This window comes from Lactuca virosa, chromosome 4, assembly GCF_052849685.1.
Source record: "Lactuca virosa cultivar CGN04683 chromosome 4, Lactuca_virosa_CGN04683_v6, whole genome shotgun sequence".
Taxonomy (NCBI): Eukaryota; Viridiplantae; Streptophyta; class Magnoliopsida; order Asterales; family Asteraceae; genus Lactuca; species Lactuca virosa.
Window position 1 is genome coordinate 327288165 of NC_136429.1, and position 18534 is coordinate 327306698.

Genomic DNA, 18534 nt, shown 5'->3' on the forward strand with positions numbered 1-18534 from the left:
CAGTCGTTTCCAGTCGGGTTCTAAGCTTCCAAACCATAGATCTGGTTCCCTAGGGTCGATATATCACGTAAAGTTTCTAACTTTACGTCCATGCATGGGTTATTAGCTAAAAAATCCCAAAAAAATGGTTCACAAGTTGCATGGGACTCCCATGGCCATAGAGTTGGCACCTTTATGCCATGGAGTCCCTCAAAGGTTCCAGATCTGAAGTCATGACTCTAAAACATGCTTACATCCATGAATGGTTCCAAAATATGCTCCTTAAAGCCCTGAACTATTTCATGAAGAGATCTAGTAAATGAATAGTCAAGGTATAGACTTTATACCTCAGTAAGGCTGCTTTGACAACAAAATCTCTGGATCTAAAGCTTCCTCCTTCAACCAAGCATTTCAAGCTTCCACTCCTTCAAGGAAATACCAAATAATCACTCTCTTTTCACTAACTCACGCTCAAAAGGCTCTTGATCACGAATTAGGGTTTTGCTGGACTGAAGGAGGCGATGAGGGAGGCCACAATGAAGAGTTAAGGTGCTTAAATAGGGTGCAAGCCTTGAAAATTAGGGTTTCACTCTGGCAACTCTACTCGTCGAGTTGAGGCTCTCAACTCGTCGAGTACACTTCAAGTCCCGCGTCTAAACATCCCATTCCTACTCGACGAGTTTGGGGCCTCCAACTCGTCGAGTCCTTTTGAAAAAATTAATAATTCTTATTAAAATACATAGCAGGAACTGGGCATTACACGATGATATATTGATTACTGGTTCATCTACTATAGAAATTAAGGCAATCAATAATCAATTAAGCAACAAATTCAAGTTAAAAGATCTTCTTTCACTTGGTTACTTTCTAGGTTTAGAGATTGCTAGATCCAAAGGAGGAATATTTTTTCACAAAGAAACTATGCATTACAGTTAATTGAAGATGCAAGCTTGTTAGTTGCAAAGCCATTACATACGCCTATGGATCCTCGAACTAATTTGAGAGATGATCTCGGGGACATTATTGAAGATCCTTCTCAATACAGGAATATGGTTGGCAGACTATTATATCTCAATATCACAAGGCCTAACATATCATATGCAATTCAAAAATTGTCCCAATTTATGTATAAACCAAGGATGCCACATCTTCAAATTGCATGTCATTTGATCAAATATATTAAATCCAATCCGGGACAAGGCATATTCTTGTCTGCAAAATCAAACTTCAATCTCAAGGCATTTCTTGATTCAGATTAGGCGAGATGTGAGACTTCAAGACGAATAAATGTCATCTTGGGCATACCAACGCTCAAGATGGTAGTGCAGAATAGATATTATGTAATGCCATCTTGGACATATTATTAGATTGAAAGTATCGCTGGACATATTATTATGGGCATTTATTCTCAGATTGAAAGTATCGCTGGACATATTATTATGGGCATACCAACGCTCACTGGGACATGAACGGTTAAAGTTAAACAAATGTGTTTTTATTGGATTGGTTTTTGGGTATAATTGTATTTTGATTGCTTTAAGGTTATTTGTGCATTTGTTTCTAATGTAAGATTATGAGGGCTTACTGTTTGTAGATGTTCTTCATATCCTCTTCCACCTTGGCTTTAAAGTTGTCGACTTCTTTTTAATGTTGTGAAGCCTGTAGGTGTTGACAGGAGGCGGATTTACAACGTCGTCAATATATTAAATCGAGTAACCATGGATATCGATTCATTGCACCTAATTTACGAATTTACTTCATAAATTTTTAAGAGATAGTATTTGAACTCTGATATATAGTATACTGAAGATTACATAAAATGAGGATTCGATGTGTTTAGGAAACATTGCATGCCTCTCGGCTACAATAAGGGTCCTAAAATGCTGCATGACAGCCTGCTGTTCTGGAATTGTATCGGTAGTGTACCAGAATGTGGTGTACCGGAATCATAAAATATCGATAATGGATTTTGGTGAAATTAGAGATGCTAGAACATTGAACACGAAATAATTCAGTGAAGCAATTTACAACATTAAGTATTTGAGGAGGAGAAGAGGGATGCTGCTTACATACCTCCAGAAGTTTATTTGACATAGTGTTTCAACCTAATCAGTTGCACTACTTTGTTTTTTTGGTCAAAATGTTGTTATTAAAGCCTCACAAGTATCAGCTTTCTGCAAATCACTGCTCCATCTATACTCATCACATTTTTAATACTATGAATTATTGGAATTGATTATAATCAATAACATGTTTTACAACCGAACAATTTCTAACCCTCACAAAGCGGGACCAGCGGGGATCCTTCCCTAGTTTTTCTTAATTTTTATTTTTATTTTTTTATGTTCTTTAAATTTAGTTTTATCTAGAAATAAATTGATAGTTTCTTTTATAAGTTTTTAGATTTTTTTAGAAATTTTGTATTTTTATTTTTTTACATGTTCTTTTTAGTATTTTTTTTTTCAATGTTTTTAGATTAAAATTATTTAAATTTCATTGTTGAGAACTATTTTTAGTTTGTAAAATCAGTTTATTTAAATTTCAGTTTATAATACAAGCAAATGTTTGATCCACCTATTTTTACTACAAATATGGTTGCAGACTCCAAAAATTTCCGTTTAAAAAAAATAACAGTTAATTATTTATTCGCATCTAGTTGTAGTTGAAAATCTAATGTCAACTTTACGATTTTTTCTAGTCAATGGCGGCTCAATGGTTCCTCAATCATTTGTGGCTCATTTGACTTGCTTAATGCAAGTTACCATCATACTTATTGCCATCCGCAATTAATGTTGACCTACATTTTGTTTTATAAGGAATTATTAGTTCTGATGATGCCTTAAAAACATGGTTGAAATTTTGCACAAGATGTTTAATTATATTTTTCTGTATAATATCCACTTACATATAGTGCTTATAACGTACTAGTTAACATAGATCCTTGAACGAAAAAGTAATTGTATATCACATATAAATTAATAATACAAAGCTCCAATCTCTTTTAATCATCTTCCTTAACATGTAGCAGCAAATCCACAACCTGGCTCATAGTTGGTCTTGCATCTTCATCTTCCTCTGAACACTGTAACGCTAGCATAATCATAATTTCCATTCTACGCATGTTGTATTCGCCATTGACATTAGGATCTACAACTTCTGCAATCCAGTCATTCTTTCCACCAGCTGCTATTATCTTTTCCTTCACCCAGCTCGCAAGCTTTCTCTCAGATTGCCCACTTAGATCACATCCTTGGCTACTACCTGTTATCATCTCCAACATCACAACACCATAGCTATATACATCAACTTTTGAGGTTATTGGACGATTGACAAACAACCATTCTGGAGCCATGTAACCTCTTGTCCCTCTTGCTTTCTTAAACTCTGAATTACACGTTCCATCTCTTTCCAATAACTTAGACAACCCAAAATCTGCCACCTTTGGTTTGAAATCACTATCGAGCAATATATTATGAGGCTTAACATCACAATGTAAAACCCACTCCAAGCATTCTTCATGTAGATAAGCTAAGCCTTTTGCAGAGCCTATTGCAACGTCAAACCTCTTACTCCAATCTAGTTTCTTGGAATGTAAATTTTGAGCCAATGATCCATTCTCCATGTACTCATAAACCAACAATCTGTGATTTTTCTCAGCGCAGTATCCCCACATCTCAATCAAATTCATGTGGTTTAGCTTCCCAAGGGTACTTATCTCTGCTAGAAGTTCGGCTTCAGCTTGGTTGTTGCTAATTTGTTTAAGATGTTTTATTGCTGCAACTCGATTGTCTGACAATACTCCTTTGTACACAATTCCACCACCTCCTCTCCCTATCTCTTTGCTGAAATTTTTAGTGGCCTTCTTCAATTCTTGATAGCTGAATCTCTTAAATCCTGTAGCAGCTTGGAGGTAACCTTGTGATTTGTTGTATGGATTTCGGGTTTTATAAAAGAAGTACATAATGCATATGATCTCCAGTGCACCAAATACATATGTAAATATCCTCAGGGATTTGATGGAATCTTCATTTGGGTTCTTATCATAAGCTCTCGGAAGTTGGATTGTAGGTTTCTCACTGCAGTTTAAGCTGAATCGCTGAACAACGTTATTGTTAAATGAAGATAGTGGTAGAGTTTTTGGTAGCTTCAGATACATGGAACCATTAAAATTCACTGAAGAGAATCCATTCACCAACTTAAACTTTGCGTAACAAAGAAAAATGGCTTTGGTTTTATCGTACTTGAACTGGAACCCTTTGCAATTGCAGATGTTTAAGCATTGTTGCTTACACCCATCTAGTGTTATATTCGGCATGTATTTAGCATCATAGCCATAAAAATCGGTATGAGGAAGTTCTAGGAAATTATCCTCACCATTGCTGCATAATGTTGGCTTGAATTCTGGTTCACAACCATATGAACAATCTGTGTGATTGATCATTTTGTGATTTGGTAAACAGGAGCACTTCCTACCATGTGTAGGATTGTTAGAACATGTACTATTTTCTCCACAACTTCCATGAATTCTGCAACTTTCAGACATAGCTTGCCATGTAACTTGCCAAACTCCTCTGATCTCATCGAGACTGTAGGCACGGAAGTTACCATCAACATCCATAGTCAATCTTCTTAATGGCTGAATTCCAGCATCCGATGTATTGAAGAAAAGACTATCACTTGAGATGAAACGACCAGAGAAATCAAGGGTTGCTATCCTTCGGCTACCATAAGTGGACCTTCCAGATTCCCATGCACGTAGCTCAGGAGATGGCCAATAAACGCCTGCAACTTTAGGTCCATTATACACAAGTCTAATGACATTATCGTTGTCAAAAAAGAGCTTGTAGAACCCCGAAGAGTAGTTTGTTAAACTTCTTGAAGATACAAGTGGTGTATCTTTTGTTAGCTGTTGATCGGGAAGAAGGGTATCTGTTGGAGAGCTAAAGCTTTGCCAAATAATTTGATTATCTTGATTTTGAAGATAAAGATTTCCTGAATTATTCATTTTCAACTGTGCAGATTCTGTTGAATCTCTTATAGTTGTGGTCCATATTGGCAACGGTTGATCTGCATCTATTAGAACCAGATTTCCACTTTTTAGCAGGGAAAGCTTTGAACGTTTTCCATTAACAGGTACATCTCGATTAGCCATCCAAACAATGGTATGACTTCCATCTGCGAGTGGTTTCGTAAACCATACTGAAAAACAATATGCATTCTCTCCAATACTGTAAAATCCGGCTGTATAAAGGCCGTTAGGTGAGATCAATATGTCATTTTTGTTCTCCACTGAGAGAGATGAACCAGGGTTTAATACCAGTGGTGGTGATGGAGAAGTTGGAGAGGGAGATATCAATGGTGTCTGAGTTAGTAACACAAAAGCAAGCACTTGGAAATGAAAAGCTGCAGCCATTGAGGGCGAGCATGAATCCAGGTGTCGATGCTCTTATAATCAATTAATCTGTATTCACATAAAGTCTACGGTCCACGCTATAATGCTAAACATGAATTTATAATATTCAATTCAATATTTGAGGGGGTGTTGTCGGAAACACTCCACTCTAATCTAATACATTTTAATCTATTTTCTAATCATTTGACTAATTTTTATTTATTATCTTATTACAATATAATCATTTTAATAGCTTTATTTTTCAAATTATTATTTATTACTTTCAAATAATAATTTTTATTAATCTTAATTATTATTTAAACAATAGTTTATAAATAAATAGTAACAAATATGACTTTTTTCTTTGTCATATTTCTTTTGCACTAACATTTTTTTAGTTTTTAAGTTTACATATGTTAATACAATTATTTAAAAAAAATTGTTATAATTCCTAAAAAATCATATATAAGTAGTTGTACCCCATATAAGCATCCTAATTTAATTTTGAAACATTTTACCATATAAGGAAACATTTTACCATATAAGCATCCTAATTTAATTTTGAAATATTTTTATTGGTTGAAATTATATTATTTTTCGAAAAAACTGATTGTAAGTAGTTAACTATAGGTTGACTTTTTAAAATATGGTCAATGGAGCCCAAAATATAAATCAAATACATTTATGACATCACGAGAGAGAAATGGTTACAGAGGAAAGAAAAAAACATAAATCATTAAGTAATCTTGAAATTTTAAAATTTTTTGATTCTATAGCCTGCAGTGTAATATGATGGAGTGTAATAGGATGAAGTGTATAAATAAAAAACCATGTAAATGGAATAGAAGGGGATGACAAGATTAGATGTGTTGTCCGCGAAAAGAAACGACGATAAATAACTTTTTTTGTGAATAGTCTTGTTACGGTATTAATATGTAATAAAAAATTTACTACTTTTCAATAAATTATGTGTTTATACCTTATATTTATATTGATTTTTTATACATTTGATGTAAGTTAATTATTATTTGTGTCTAGTTTAAAAATATAAATTAATTTATATACATGAACTTAATATTTTAAAATTTTCATTTTGTTCAAATTTAAATTTCTTAATAACCTTTTTTAATTCAAGTCTTCAAACTTTTGTCAAGTATTAATGATTTATTTATGCATAACTTATTTGTATAAAAATTTTTATATCTTATACCCATTAAAATTCAAAATATAATTAATATGTTTTGTAATATACTATACGATATATATATATATATATATATATATATATATATATATATATATATATAGTAAGGTTCAATAAAAAATCATTATTAACAAGAAACAAAAGAACCAATCATTAGTGTAAAAAATCATAATAATCAATGACCAAGGGTATGAACGTAATGCTTCTAAATTGAACGTACATACTCCGAATTTTACAATAAACCGATCCTTTTACCAAAAAAACCTACCTCTTTTTTTCATTTAATTTTTTTAAGCTACGTTTTTTATCAAAAAAAAAATGAATATACTATTGCTCACGATTTTTCGTCTTTTTTCCATAGAGATCCATGTGGATATAAAAATAATAATAATAATAATAAAATAAAAAAAACTTTTTCGTAAAAAACCCATTTTATTTTGTAGTTTTTATTCAATATTTAAGTTTATTTAAAAAAAAACTAATTACATCAAAATTTTGAATTTCTTGTCCTATATTAATAAACATCAACAGTAATTAAAAAAACTCGATCAATTTAGATTCATAATGATACTCTAAACTGTAAATATTTCAATTTTAACATTCACAATGTAAATCTGACTTACTATTTCAACTTTTTGATCGGTCACAAATTAACTAAAATTTACATATAAATCGAATAATATTTCTATGTAGTTTTATAATATTTAAACGTTTTGATTACTCGTAAATTAGTTTTATAAAATCAACAAATTGATTTATTCACATTATAAATCTGAACTGTATATAATTTAGTTTTCAGAATTCACAATGTGAATCTGACTTACTATTATTTATAGTATGAATCTGAGCATATTCACAATGTCAATTAGAGCAGATTCACAATGTGAATCTCAACTGAAATTTTGATTTTTTTTAAACATAAATATGAATATATATTTAAAGAGTACCAAAAAATATTAATTTTGTTATAATCCGGTATATTCGGGTTTTTTTGATAAAAAACATGACCTAAAAAAGTTAAACTAAAAAAATGAGTTTTGTAATAATCTGGTGCATGTGCATCCATTCTAAAAGTCTACTACCTTTATTTTTGCCGTAGATCGCTTTAAATTCCGACGATTTAGATTGATTCTTTGGTTCACAAGGATTTCGTACATATAAAGAACGCTGAAATCCGACTGAAAACGAACAAGTTATAACCCGTCGAAGTTTTGTCGTATATCGTAAAAAGTGAATCTTTGATAAAATATTTTTTTGCCTTAGAAATCTAAACGAAAGTCGTAGTATATGTTAAACTGAGAATATACATCAAAAGAACGTCCAAATCTGACTTGGTCTGAGAAAGTTATGATTTTTCTAAGATTTAGCATAATAGTGCACAGCCCGGAAATCGAATTTTAGATCGATTGATTTTTAGCCAACAAAACTTAAATGAGAATTGTAGATCTCGTTAATAGGAGCTCAATGATATACAGTCCAAATCGGACATCGGATGATAAAGTTATGAATTTTTAATGGATTTTAACCTTCTAAGTCTGTTAAAATATAACTTGAAAAATAAAGTCAAAAGTAGTTGATGGAGTCTAAATGAAAGTTGTAGTTCCCGTCGATCCTATGCGTGGATGTATAGAACGTCAGAAACGGAGCTCATATGAGAAAGTTATGGATTTTAGAAGATAATTAGTTTTTGGAGTGATCTGCAAGTGATATGTGGCGCGATCTGAGCCACTGCTTCCTCCCCACGCCTTGACACCAGACGGTGACACATGACATTAGTACACCCAACATACCCATCTAGTATGCCCAGCGTACAGCCTTCAGACAGGCTATCAATACAGGCTTAAATCACTTATTTTTTTCTCACATCTTTCTTACACTTCTCTCCCAAATAACCACAAACCGTCTTTCCCTTTCCCTAGTACTTCTTAAGTGCTAGAAGCGAGTCCCGGAGCGCCAGAAGGCTTCGACAAAAAGAGCTTTCGGCTAAGAAGTTCTGCCTGCGCAGAGCCCGGTTCATCGCTAGACCCCCTTGTTTCGTCGAAGGAAAAGACGATTGTTATAAGCGAAGCGATCCCCGAATTTCGAGTCATCACTTTAACAAGTGAGTGCATAGTTACTTTCATCTTAAACATAGATATGAAGTATCCAGATATTTACATGTTTATGTGCTTATTATCTATGCCATGAATATTATGTGTTAGATGAGATATTATGTGATGATATTTAACGGATTTAATCTTATAAGTATAATATACTTTACAAATATGTATTGGGTAGCGATGGGTGATGAGAGATACGTGATGATAGGAAGGTGATGATAACTAGGTGATGATAGATATCCAATGATGAATAGGTGATGCGAGATAAGAGATGATTAGGTGATCTACCAGAGTATAGATAGCGACCACTGACCTGCGATGTTGCGATGTTTCGATATAGTCATCTACTAGAGTATAGATGACGACCACTGACTAATCTCAACAAGTCATGTGGAAACAGCGACAGGCTCATAACCTGTAGGTGATGAATTACGAGTTCAGGCGATGTAATAACTACGTATTCATGTGATGATACCCTAACCCTTACTGGACACGTATAGGGGGAGTAATCCCTAAATCTGTACAGTCTATACGATATAGGCGATGATCCTTAGGAAAAGTCCTTAGGAACAAACGTATAAGGAAACAGGATATTGAGAGGTAAATACGATGTAGGAGATGACCCTTAGGATAAATCCTTAAGTAAGATTAAATAAAGAAAATGGGGATGGGTAATCGGGATAATTGTTTGACATGAAATATGTGTAGAAACAAATTGACTATATTATTGTGGGATTAAAACCCTATATACTCACCAGGTTTCCCACCCTGCTGTAACGCCTGTGTTTCTGGGCTCGTCATTAATGATGATGTGATAGTCTAGGTTAACCTTTGTAACCCGTCTTGAAACAATAAAGATGTATTATTTGAGTATTATGTGTTTTGTGCTTAATTGTGTGACTTAAATGAATTAAGGATAAAAATAAGCGTCAAAATGAAATGTTAGATAGAACTAATATCGATACATGAAGACGTAGTGGTCGTGACGAGGTTTCCGAATATATAAAGAATGCCGAAATCCGAGTTATAACGAAGAAGTTATGACCTGTCGAAGTTTCGCGACAGAACCGACACGACGCTGAATGACGTAAAATATGAATTTAAGATAGAGCGAGATCTAGCCTTAGTCATCTAAACGAAAGTCGTAGAATACGTTAAACCGAGAGCGTGCATAAAAAGAACGTCTAAATCTGACTTCGTATGAGGAAGTTATGATTTTTCTAAGTTTCAGCTTAGCAGTGTACAGCCCGAAGTTCGAATATGAGATCGAGCGATATTTAGCCGAAACAATCTAAATGAGAATCGAAGATCTCGTCAATATTAGTGCAACGGTAAAAGGACAGACGAAAACGGACGTCGGATGAAGAAGTTATGGATTTATAACGGAGTTTTCCTGTCCCGGCCTACTAAAAATAATATAATAAAAATAAATCACAATTAGCCAACAGAGTCTAAACGAAAGTTGTAGAGCATAATCTCACCTACGCGTGGATATAAAGAACGTCGAAAACGGAGTTCGTATGCGAAAGATATGAATTTCTGAAGTTCGGAACACATTATTCGAGGTTGTGTCAGAACTCACGAGGTGAGCACAGTGCTCACGACGTGAGAACAGACTGGACGTCCTCCAGAGCAAGTGGACGAATGACGAACGCAGTGACCTACTGTGCTCACGACGTGAACACTTAAAACTCACGACGTGAGTACAGAATGTTGGCCCTATAAATAGAATTCAAGGGGCAGCCGAGTTTGGTTGCTCAATCTCTTCTCTCTCACTCCCGATACTTTCTCTAAGCCCTATTTTAACCCCCCCCCCCCCCCCGAAGCCCCGGTATCATCCCAAGACCCGAAGCGAGTCCCGAAGCACCGAAGATCCTGAAAAGAAAAGAGTTTCCGAGCTGAAGCCCTGCCCGCGAGGAGCCCGGTGCGTGAAGATCTCCCGGTTTCACCGAAGAACACTACTTTTAGAGTCGTAGTGCTGTCCGATCAACTTCTGATCAAGTGAGTCTGTAGTTACTTTCTTCTAACGCATAATTATGAAATATTTTATACGAAATACGTGTTATGTGTATATTTTGTTGTTATATGTGTGAATGTATATTCACTTTATTCTATCTCATAGATATGATTTATTCTCTATGAAATACGTGTTATGTATATGTGTCTCATCTGTTGTTTGAAATATGTATTGAATGAGAATGCTATACAGGTTTTAAACTATGTATAAAAATATATATTTTTATCTACTAATATGTTGGGTAGAACATGGGTAGATAGTTGATGTGTGATAAACAGATGAGAGGCCTCGATGTTGTTGTTGTTGATCTAGTCATCTAGCAGAGTATGGATGACGACCACGGACTCTTTCTAGATAGTCCTGTGGAACGCTAACAGGTTCATAACCTGTAGGTGTTGTGAACGATGTGTTCACCGGTGTACTCTATCCCCTTCATGGTTGCCTTTAGGACATCTATTGTTGAGGAAACCCCTTGCAGTAATGTCCGTCCCGATGAAAAATCCTAGATCAGGTCCCTTGAGATAGATGTTGTTTTAGGGACGTAAAGTGAGGATAACGGGAATATGTAATCGGGTTATTGTTGGTTGGTGAAATTAAATATAATTATTTATTGCGGGTTGAAAACCCTATATGCTCACCAGGCTCCCAAGCCTGACCCACTCAGTTTATTTGTATTACAGGTAGTGGCGCGAGTGCATAAGATGGATGAATCATCAAGTTATTTTGTTTATTAGACCAGTTGTAATATGTAACTGTTGTATGGTCTATCTTTTGTTGTTTATGCTTTTGTGTCTATATCGGAACATGACATCCCGAGTTTTGATTATATAATGAAAATACATTTCTTTATGAAATGCTTTGGTAATTATTATTTTATCATACTTTGTTTTTGGGAACAAATTCCGCAACTCTTTTAAATCAAAAGGATCTACTCTAAAATTATTTTAAAAGCATAATGAAACCGGTCTTTTCTGGCCGTGATTTTGGGGATGTCACAGTTGGTATCAGAGCATTAGTTTAAGCGAACTAGGAATTCGTAGGATTTCTAGACTTAAACTTAGAATGCTAAGCGATGATTGTGAGATGCGAGCACTAGTTTATTTTAGGAAAATTGCCTAAAATGCTTTTATGTGCTAAATGTTATATGTTTGCCATATATGATATTATTTGTTCGGATCTATGGTCTATTGCCGACCGGATCTGGAAACCTTATGTGTTTACGATTCTAAGCGTGTGACGACGGTATTAGAACTAGCATATAAACGTTTCGGAGTGATAAGGATGATTTGATTTTCTATCGAAATTAAGGACCTAAATTCACCTTATTCGGTGTATAGATCAAGAATGGCAAGAACAAGAAGCGGAGATGGAAATGCGAACGAAAACAGGAATCGACCACCTGTAATTGAGCAAATACCTGTTGTAGCTGCTGGACCTGAGCCAATAACAATGGTTGGTGTACAATTGATGATTCAGACGATGTTGGATCGTCAGATGGAAGAAACTAGACGTCTGCTTCAACAAAATCGTGAAGAACCTTCAATTCAAGTTGAAGAGCCCGAAGTGAATGGAGGTCCGTCGGAAGGAGGAAACTTCAGTGGTACTGTTGGTCAAGCCAACCAAAAGATTGTTAGACAAAACAATCGTGATGGAGGAAATGATGGAAGAGGATGTAAATACAAGGATTTTATGGCATCTAAGCCACAGTGTCTATCCGGAAGCCCGACGCCGGTGCAAGTTCTGGACTGGATCTCCGAAATGGAGACAATGTTTGAAAGTTGCAAATGCAGCAACAGGCAGAAGACCGCTCTTGCGATCCCTTTGTTAAAATCTGGCGTGTTGAGTTGGTGGAAGCTGTTAGCTGACTCTATGCCCAAGGGAGAAGCGAGCAAGATGTCTTGGGAAGACTTTGTTGAACAACTGAAACTACAATACTGCTCCGAGCAGGACCTTCTGGAAATCAATAATGAGTTTCAGAATTTGAAGAAGGGAAAAATGAGCGTTACTGAATACGCTGCAAGTTTCACAGAAAAGATGAGCTTATTCCATACCTAGTTCCAACAGAACTCTCAAAGGTGAATAAGTTTTCCCTCAGACTACCAGCGGACTATGGTCCAATGGTTAAGCAAGCAACCACATTGAAAGCCGCCATCTGGGCTACTAAGAATGTTGAGACTCAGATCAGGGAGAAGGGTCTGGAGAGATCAGAGATTGGTGAGAAGAGGAAGTTTGATGGGCCTTCAGGGTCCAACAAGAAAAATAAATTCTCGAAATCTGGTTCGAGAGGAGGTGGAGGAGGCGAAGCGAAATGGTGCGACAAATGCAAGAAAAACATCTTGGGAAATGTGGCGGGGAAGCCACATGCTTCAAATGTGGAAAGCCAGGGCACTATGCCAACGAATGCACCCTCACCAAGAAAGTCTGTTACGGGTGTGGTGAGGAGGGGCACATCTCGAGGGATTGTCCAAAAAAGAAGGAGGCAGCGAAACCCAACATTCCACCAAAGCCGAAGGCGAGAGCCTTTCAGATGACACTGGAAGCTGCTAAAGAAGAAGCCGATGTCGCTTCAGGTACCTTTCTTGTAAACAAATTGCCTGCCCAAATTTTATTTGATTCTGGAGCCAACTACTCCTTTATTTCGCATGAATTTGGTAGAAAACTAGCTTTTCCTGTCAATAGACTAGATAATGCTTTATTAGTCGAAGTTGCTAGTGGCAAGTTTGTACCTGTTAGCCATTGTATGAAAAACATCTTAATCGACCTGAATGGGAATAAGTTTCACGAGGAATTATTGCCTATCGAACTTAACGGTTTCGACATCGTGTTGGGAATGGATTAGCTTAGCGCCAACGATGCCGAGATTTTATGCAAGAAGAAGATAGTAAAAGTAAACCCGCCAGGAAAAAGAGTCATTTATGGTGTATGGGGACAAACGCAGAGTAAATTCTGGAATCATTTCGCTAATGAAAGCCAGAAAGTGTTTGGCCAAAGGATGTACATCATATTTGGCATTCGTGATCGATGCTAAGAAGGAGAAAAAGGAGATGTAGAGCATTCCTGTCGTGTGTGATTATCCGGAAGTATTTCCCGAAGATCTTCCCAGATTACCGCCTGATAGACAAGTGGAGTTTAGAATAGACTTGTTACCAAGGACGACACCAATTGCAAAGGCACCTTACCGATTAGCACCAATGGAGATGAAGGAGCTGATGATGCAACTTCAGGAGTTATTGGACAAAGGTTTCATTAGGCCTAGTTCATCACCCTGGGGAGCTCCAGTGTTATTCGTAAAGAAAAAGGACAGGAGTATGAGAATGTGCATTGATTACAGAGAGCTAAACAAGGCAACAATAAAGAATAGATATCCGTTGCCAAGGATTGGTGACATGTTCGATCAACTACAAGGTTCAAGTTATTTTTCAAAGATCAATCTAAGGTCAGGATATCATCAGCTGAAAGTAAGAGAGCAGGATATCGAGAAGACTGCATTCAGAACATGATATGGACACTACGAGTTTTTGGTTATGTCGTTTGGACTAACCAATGCTCCAGCAGCATTCATGGATTTAATGAACAGGGTTTGCAATAAGTTCCTTGATAAATCTGTGATAGTGTTCATAGATGACATTCTGATTTATTCGAAAAGCCAAGAGGAGCATGGCAGACACTTGCGAGAAGTGTTGGAAGTCTTGAAGAACGAGAAGCTCTATGCTAAGTTCTCCAAATGTGATTTTTGGATCCGAGAAGTCCAATTCTTGGGTCACGTGGTCAACCAAGAAGGAATAATGGTTGATCCAGCAAAGATCGAAGCTGTGATGAAGTGGGAACAACCAAAAAGTCCCACGGAGGTCCGAAGCTTTTTGGGATTAGCCGGATATTACCGAAGGTTTATCCAAGGCTTTTCTTCGATCGCTACTCCATTAACAGCTTTGACTCACAAAGGAGCTACTTATGCTTGGAGTGATAAACACAAAGAGGCATTCGAGTTGCTAAAGAAGAAGCTATGTGAAGCACCGATTCTTTCTCTACCCGATGGAGTTGAAGACTTCGCTGTCTATAGCGATGCGTCTGGTGTTGGGTTAGGTTGTGTTTTGACCCAAAGAGAAAAGGTGATAGCATATGCGTCTCGACAGCTGAAAGAGCATGAGAAGAACTACCCCACTCATGATTTGGAGTTGGCAGCGGTAATATTTGCTCTGAAAATATGGAGGCATTACCTCTATGGCTCGAAGTGCAAACTTTTCACTGATCATAAGAGTCTCCAATATCTCTTTAATCAGAAAGAATTGAATATGAGGCAAAGACGCTGGCTAGAATTACTTAAGGACTACGGCTGTGAGATACTTTACCACCCCGGTAAAGCCAATGTTGTTGCTGATGCTCTCAGTCGGAAAGTCAATCTTGAAAGAAAAAGGCCAAGAGCATTGAGAATAGAAGTTGTCTCGACAATTGTGGAGAGTATAAAGAAAGCTCAAGAGGAAGCTTCTGAAAAGAATGACCGGAAGGAGGAACGTTTGGGCAAAACATTGGTGTTTGGTACAAACGGTCATGGACTGAAGGTATTCCAAGATCGTATTTGGGTACCTAAGTCAGGAGGAATAAGAGATCTTCTGATGGAAGAAGCTCACAAAACCATGTACTCAATTCATCCTGGCAGCACTAAAATGTATAGGGACCTGAAACCCTATTACTGGTGGCCGACGATGAAGCTCGACGTTGCGAAGTATGTGGCGGAATGTGTGACCTGTACGAGAGTCAAGGCACAACATCAGAAACCATATGGGAGTTTAGAACCTTTACCTGTGCCTATGGGTAAGTGGGAAGACATCACAATGGATTTTGTCACTAAACTGCCCAGAACGAAGAATGGTCACGACATGATTTGGGTGGTCGTTGATCGATTCACTAAGAGTGCGCATTTCATAGCAGCCAATGAGAAATGGTCTATGGATAAGCTTGCGAATTCTTACGTGAAGGAAATAGTGAGGCTTCACGGTATTCCGTTAACGATTGTATCAGATCGTGACAGCCATTTCACCTCGAGGTTTTGGAAAAGCCTACAAGAGGAATTGGGTACCAAGTTGTGTTTGAGTACAGCTTACCATCCACAGACTGATGGTCAGAGCGAAAGAACGATACAAACACTTGAAGATATGCCGAGAGCATGTACCCTGGAATTCCAAGGTAACTGGGATGAACATTTACCTTTGGTAGAATTTTCCTACAATAATAGTTTCCACTCGAGCATAAAGATGGCACCTTATCAAGCTTTGTACGGACAAAAGTGTCGTACGCCGTATTGTTGGCTTGAGGCTGGGGAAAAGCAGTTTATGGGACCGGAGATAGTCCATCAAACTGCTGAAAAGTTGAAAATAATTAGGGAGAGAATGTTAGCAGCTCAGGATCGTCAAAAGAGCTATGCTGACAAAAAGCGAAGACCGATGACTTTTGAAGTTGGAGATTCGGTTTTACTTAAAGTCTCGCCGTTGAAGGGACTTATAAGATTTGGTAAAAGGGGAAAGTTAAATCCAAGGTTTATTGGACCGTTTAAAGTTCTTCGGAGGATTGGGAACCAAGCTTACAAGCTGGAATTACCAGAAGAACTGAATGGAATTCATAACACTTTCCATGTGTGTTATTTGAGGAAGTTCACGGGAGAAGTTCCCGACATAATTCCAATTTCTGAATTAAGAATTGATGAGAACAAAAGGTTTATTGAAGAACCAGAGGCAATCGTTGACCGAAAGACTAAGAAGTTGCGACGCAAGATGGTCGAATTAGTACTTGTCCGTTGGAAACACACGAATGGGCCGAATCTCACCTGGGAGACGGAGAGTGACATGATGAGTCACGATCCGCATTTGTTTGTTGATGTGTGATTCTGGGGACGGAATCATTCTAAGGTGGAGAGAATTGTAACGCCTGTGTTTCTGGGCTCGTCATTAATGATGATGTGATAGTCTAGGTTAACCTTTGTAACCCGTCTTGAAATAATAAAGATGTATTATTTGAGTATTATGTGTTTTGTGCTTAATTGTGTGACTTAAATGAATTAAGGATAAAAATAAGCGTCAAAATGAAATGTTAGATAGACCTAATATCGATACATGAAGACGTAGTGGTCGTGACGAGGTTTCCGAATATATAAAGAATGCCGAAATCCGAGTTATAACGAAGAAGTTATGACCTGTCGAAGTTTCGCGACAGAACCGGCACGACGCTGAATGACGTAAAATATGAATTTAAGATAGAGCGAGATCTAGCCTTAGTCATCTAAACGAAAGTCGTAGAATACGTTAAACTGAGAGCGTGCATAAAAATAACGTCTAAATCTGACTTCGTATGAGGAAGTTATGATTTTTCTAAGTTTCAGCTTAGCAGTGTACAGCCCGAAGTTCGAATATGAGATCGAGCGATATTTAGCCGAAACAATCTAAACGAGAATCGAAGATCTCGTCAATACTAGTGCAACGGTAAAAATATAGACGAAAACGGACGTCGGATGAAGAAGTTATGGATTTATAACGGAGTTTTCCTGTCCCGGCCTATTAAAAATAATATAATAAAAATAAAGTCAAAATTAGCCAACGGAGTCTAAACGAAAGTTGTAGAGCATAATCTTACCTACGCGTGGATATAAAGAACGTCGAAAATGGATGGACTCGCCGAGTCGCCCATGTGCACTCGACGAGTCGGGTCAAAGTTTGACCGTTGACTTTCGTTGACTTTTAGGGTTTTGGTCAACATTTGGACTTTTGGGTCAAGGAGGGGTAAAATGGTCTTTTACCCTTCTGAGGGATTGTAGAAGGGGATTTAATCTAGCCTTTGAGAGCCATTATTTATTTGAGGATATTGTGTATGTGATTAGGCGGGGGCTAGATCAGTATATCCGTGTGAGAGATCATCTGAGATACCCGAGGTGAGTCTTCTCACTATACATTACCTAGAGTGGTATTTTCGTGTAGACTGGAGGGTCTTGTATGCTATGTGTATATATGAGATTATGTGCATTGTGTTATATGTATGCTATGTGTTGTATAGACCGGACCGGAGGGTCCAACAATATAGACTGGACCGAAGGGTCCAACGATATAGACCGGACCGAAGGGTCCAACGAGCTACGGGACTGGAGGGTTCCGCTGAGACACAACGACCGGAGGGTCGTACCATAGCCTCGAGTGGTGTATGTGTTGTATGTGGTATTTTGGGGAACTCACTAAGCATTTATGCTTACAGTTGTTGTGTTATGTGTTTCAGGTACTAGCGAGGACCGTGGGAAGGCGCCGGCATGATCCGTACACACTCATAGAGATTATGTTTCGAGATTCTGGGATTTGTTGTTATGATGACATTGGATACAGTTTGTTTGATATTGTTTTTGATGATTGAAAATATGATTTAAAAATGAAAAATTGTTTGATTCGTCGTAAAGACGCCTCAAATACCCTTCCCATATACGCTTTCTTCTCTTGCTTACATATTACATCGACGATCTCTTTGCTTTCTACCTACCTGCGCAGTAATGTAGCCCCCACCCCGGGACAACAGTTCCTTCGAACGACCTAATTTCATCCAGGCTAAAAATTTTGATGTTAATTGGTTCAAAGAATGGTAAGCAATAAAAAGCCTCTCCATCTATCCTTTAATTATCTGCATTTAGTGTATGATTGATGTGAGTGTAATCGATTTTCGAGACCTAATTGATTTATTTTAGTGGAAATTGAAACATGTATAGATTAGATACGGCGTTAGGGTTTATCTACTACACTCTACCTGTTGTTTAAATGCCTAATACATCTCCCGAAAAACAACAAGTAATTAGCTTTTATTAGTTGTGGCATGT

At 37.1% G+C, this 18534-nt stretch overlaps 1 protein-coding gene across 1 annotated transcript; it reads right to left on the reverse strand.

Moving 5' to 3' along the window:
- Window positions 1–2854: 2854 nt before the first annotated feature.
- On the reverse strand, window positions 2855–5418 carry LOC145168915 (putative receptor protein kinase ZmPK1). Its single transcript, XM_079087563.1, has one exon. The coding sequence runs from the start codon at window positions 5390–5392 to the stop codon at window positions 2981–2983; it is 2412 nt and encodes an 803-aa protein (XP_078943689.1). The 5' UTR covers window positions 5393–5418; the 3' UTR covers window positions 2855–2980.
- Window positions 5419–18534: the final 13116 nt, after the last annotated feature.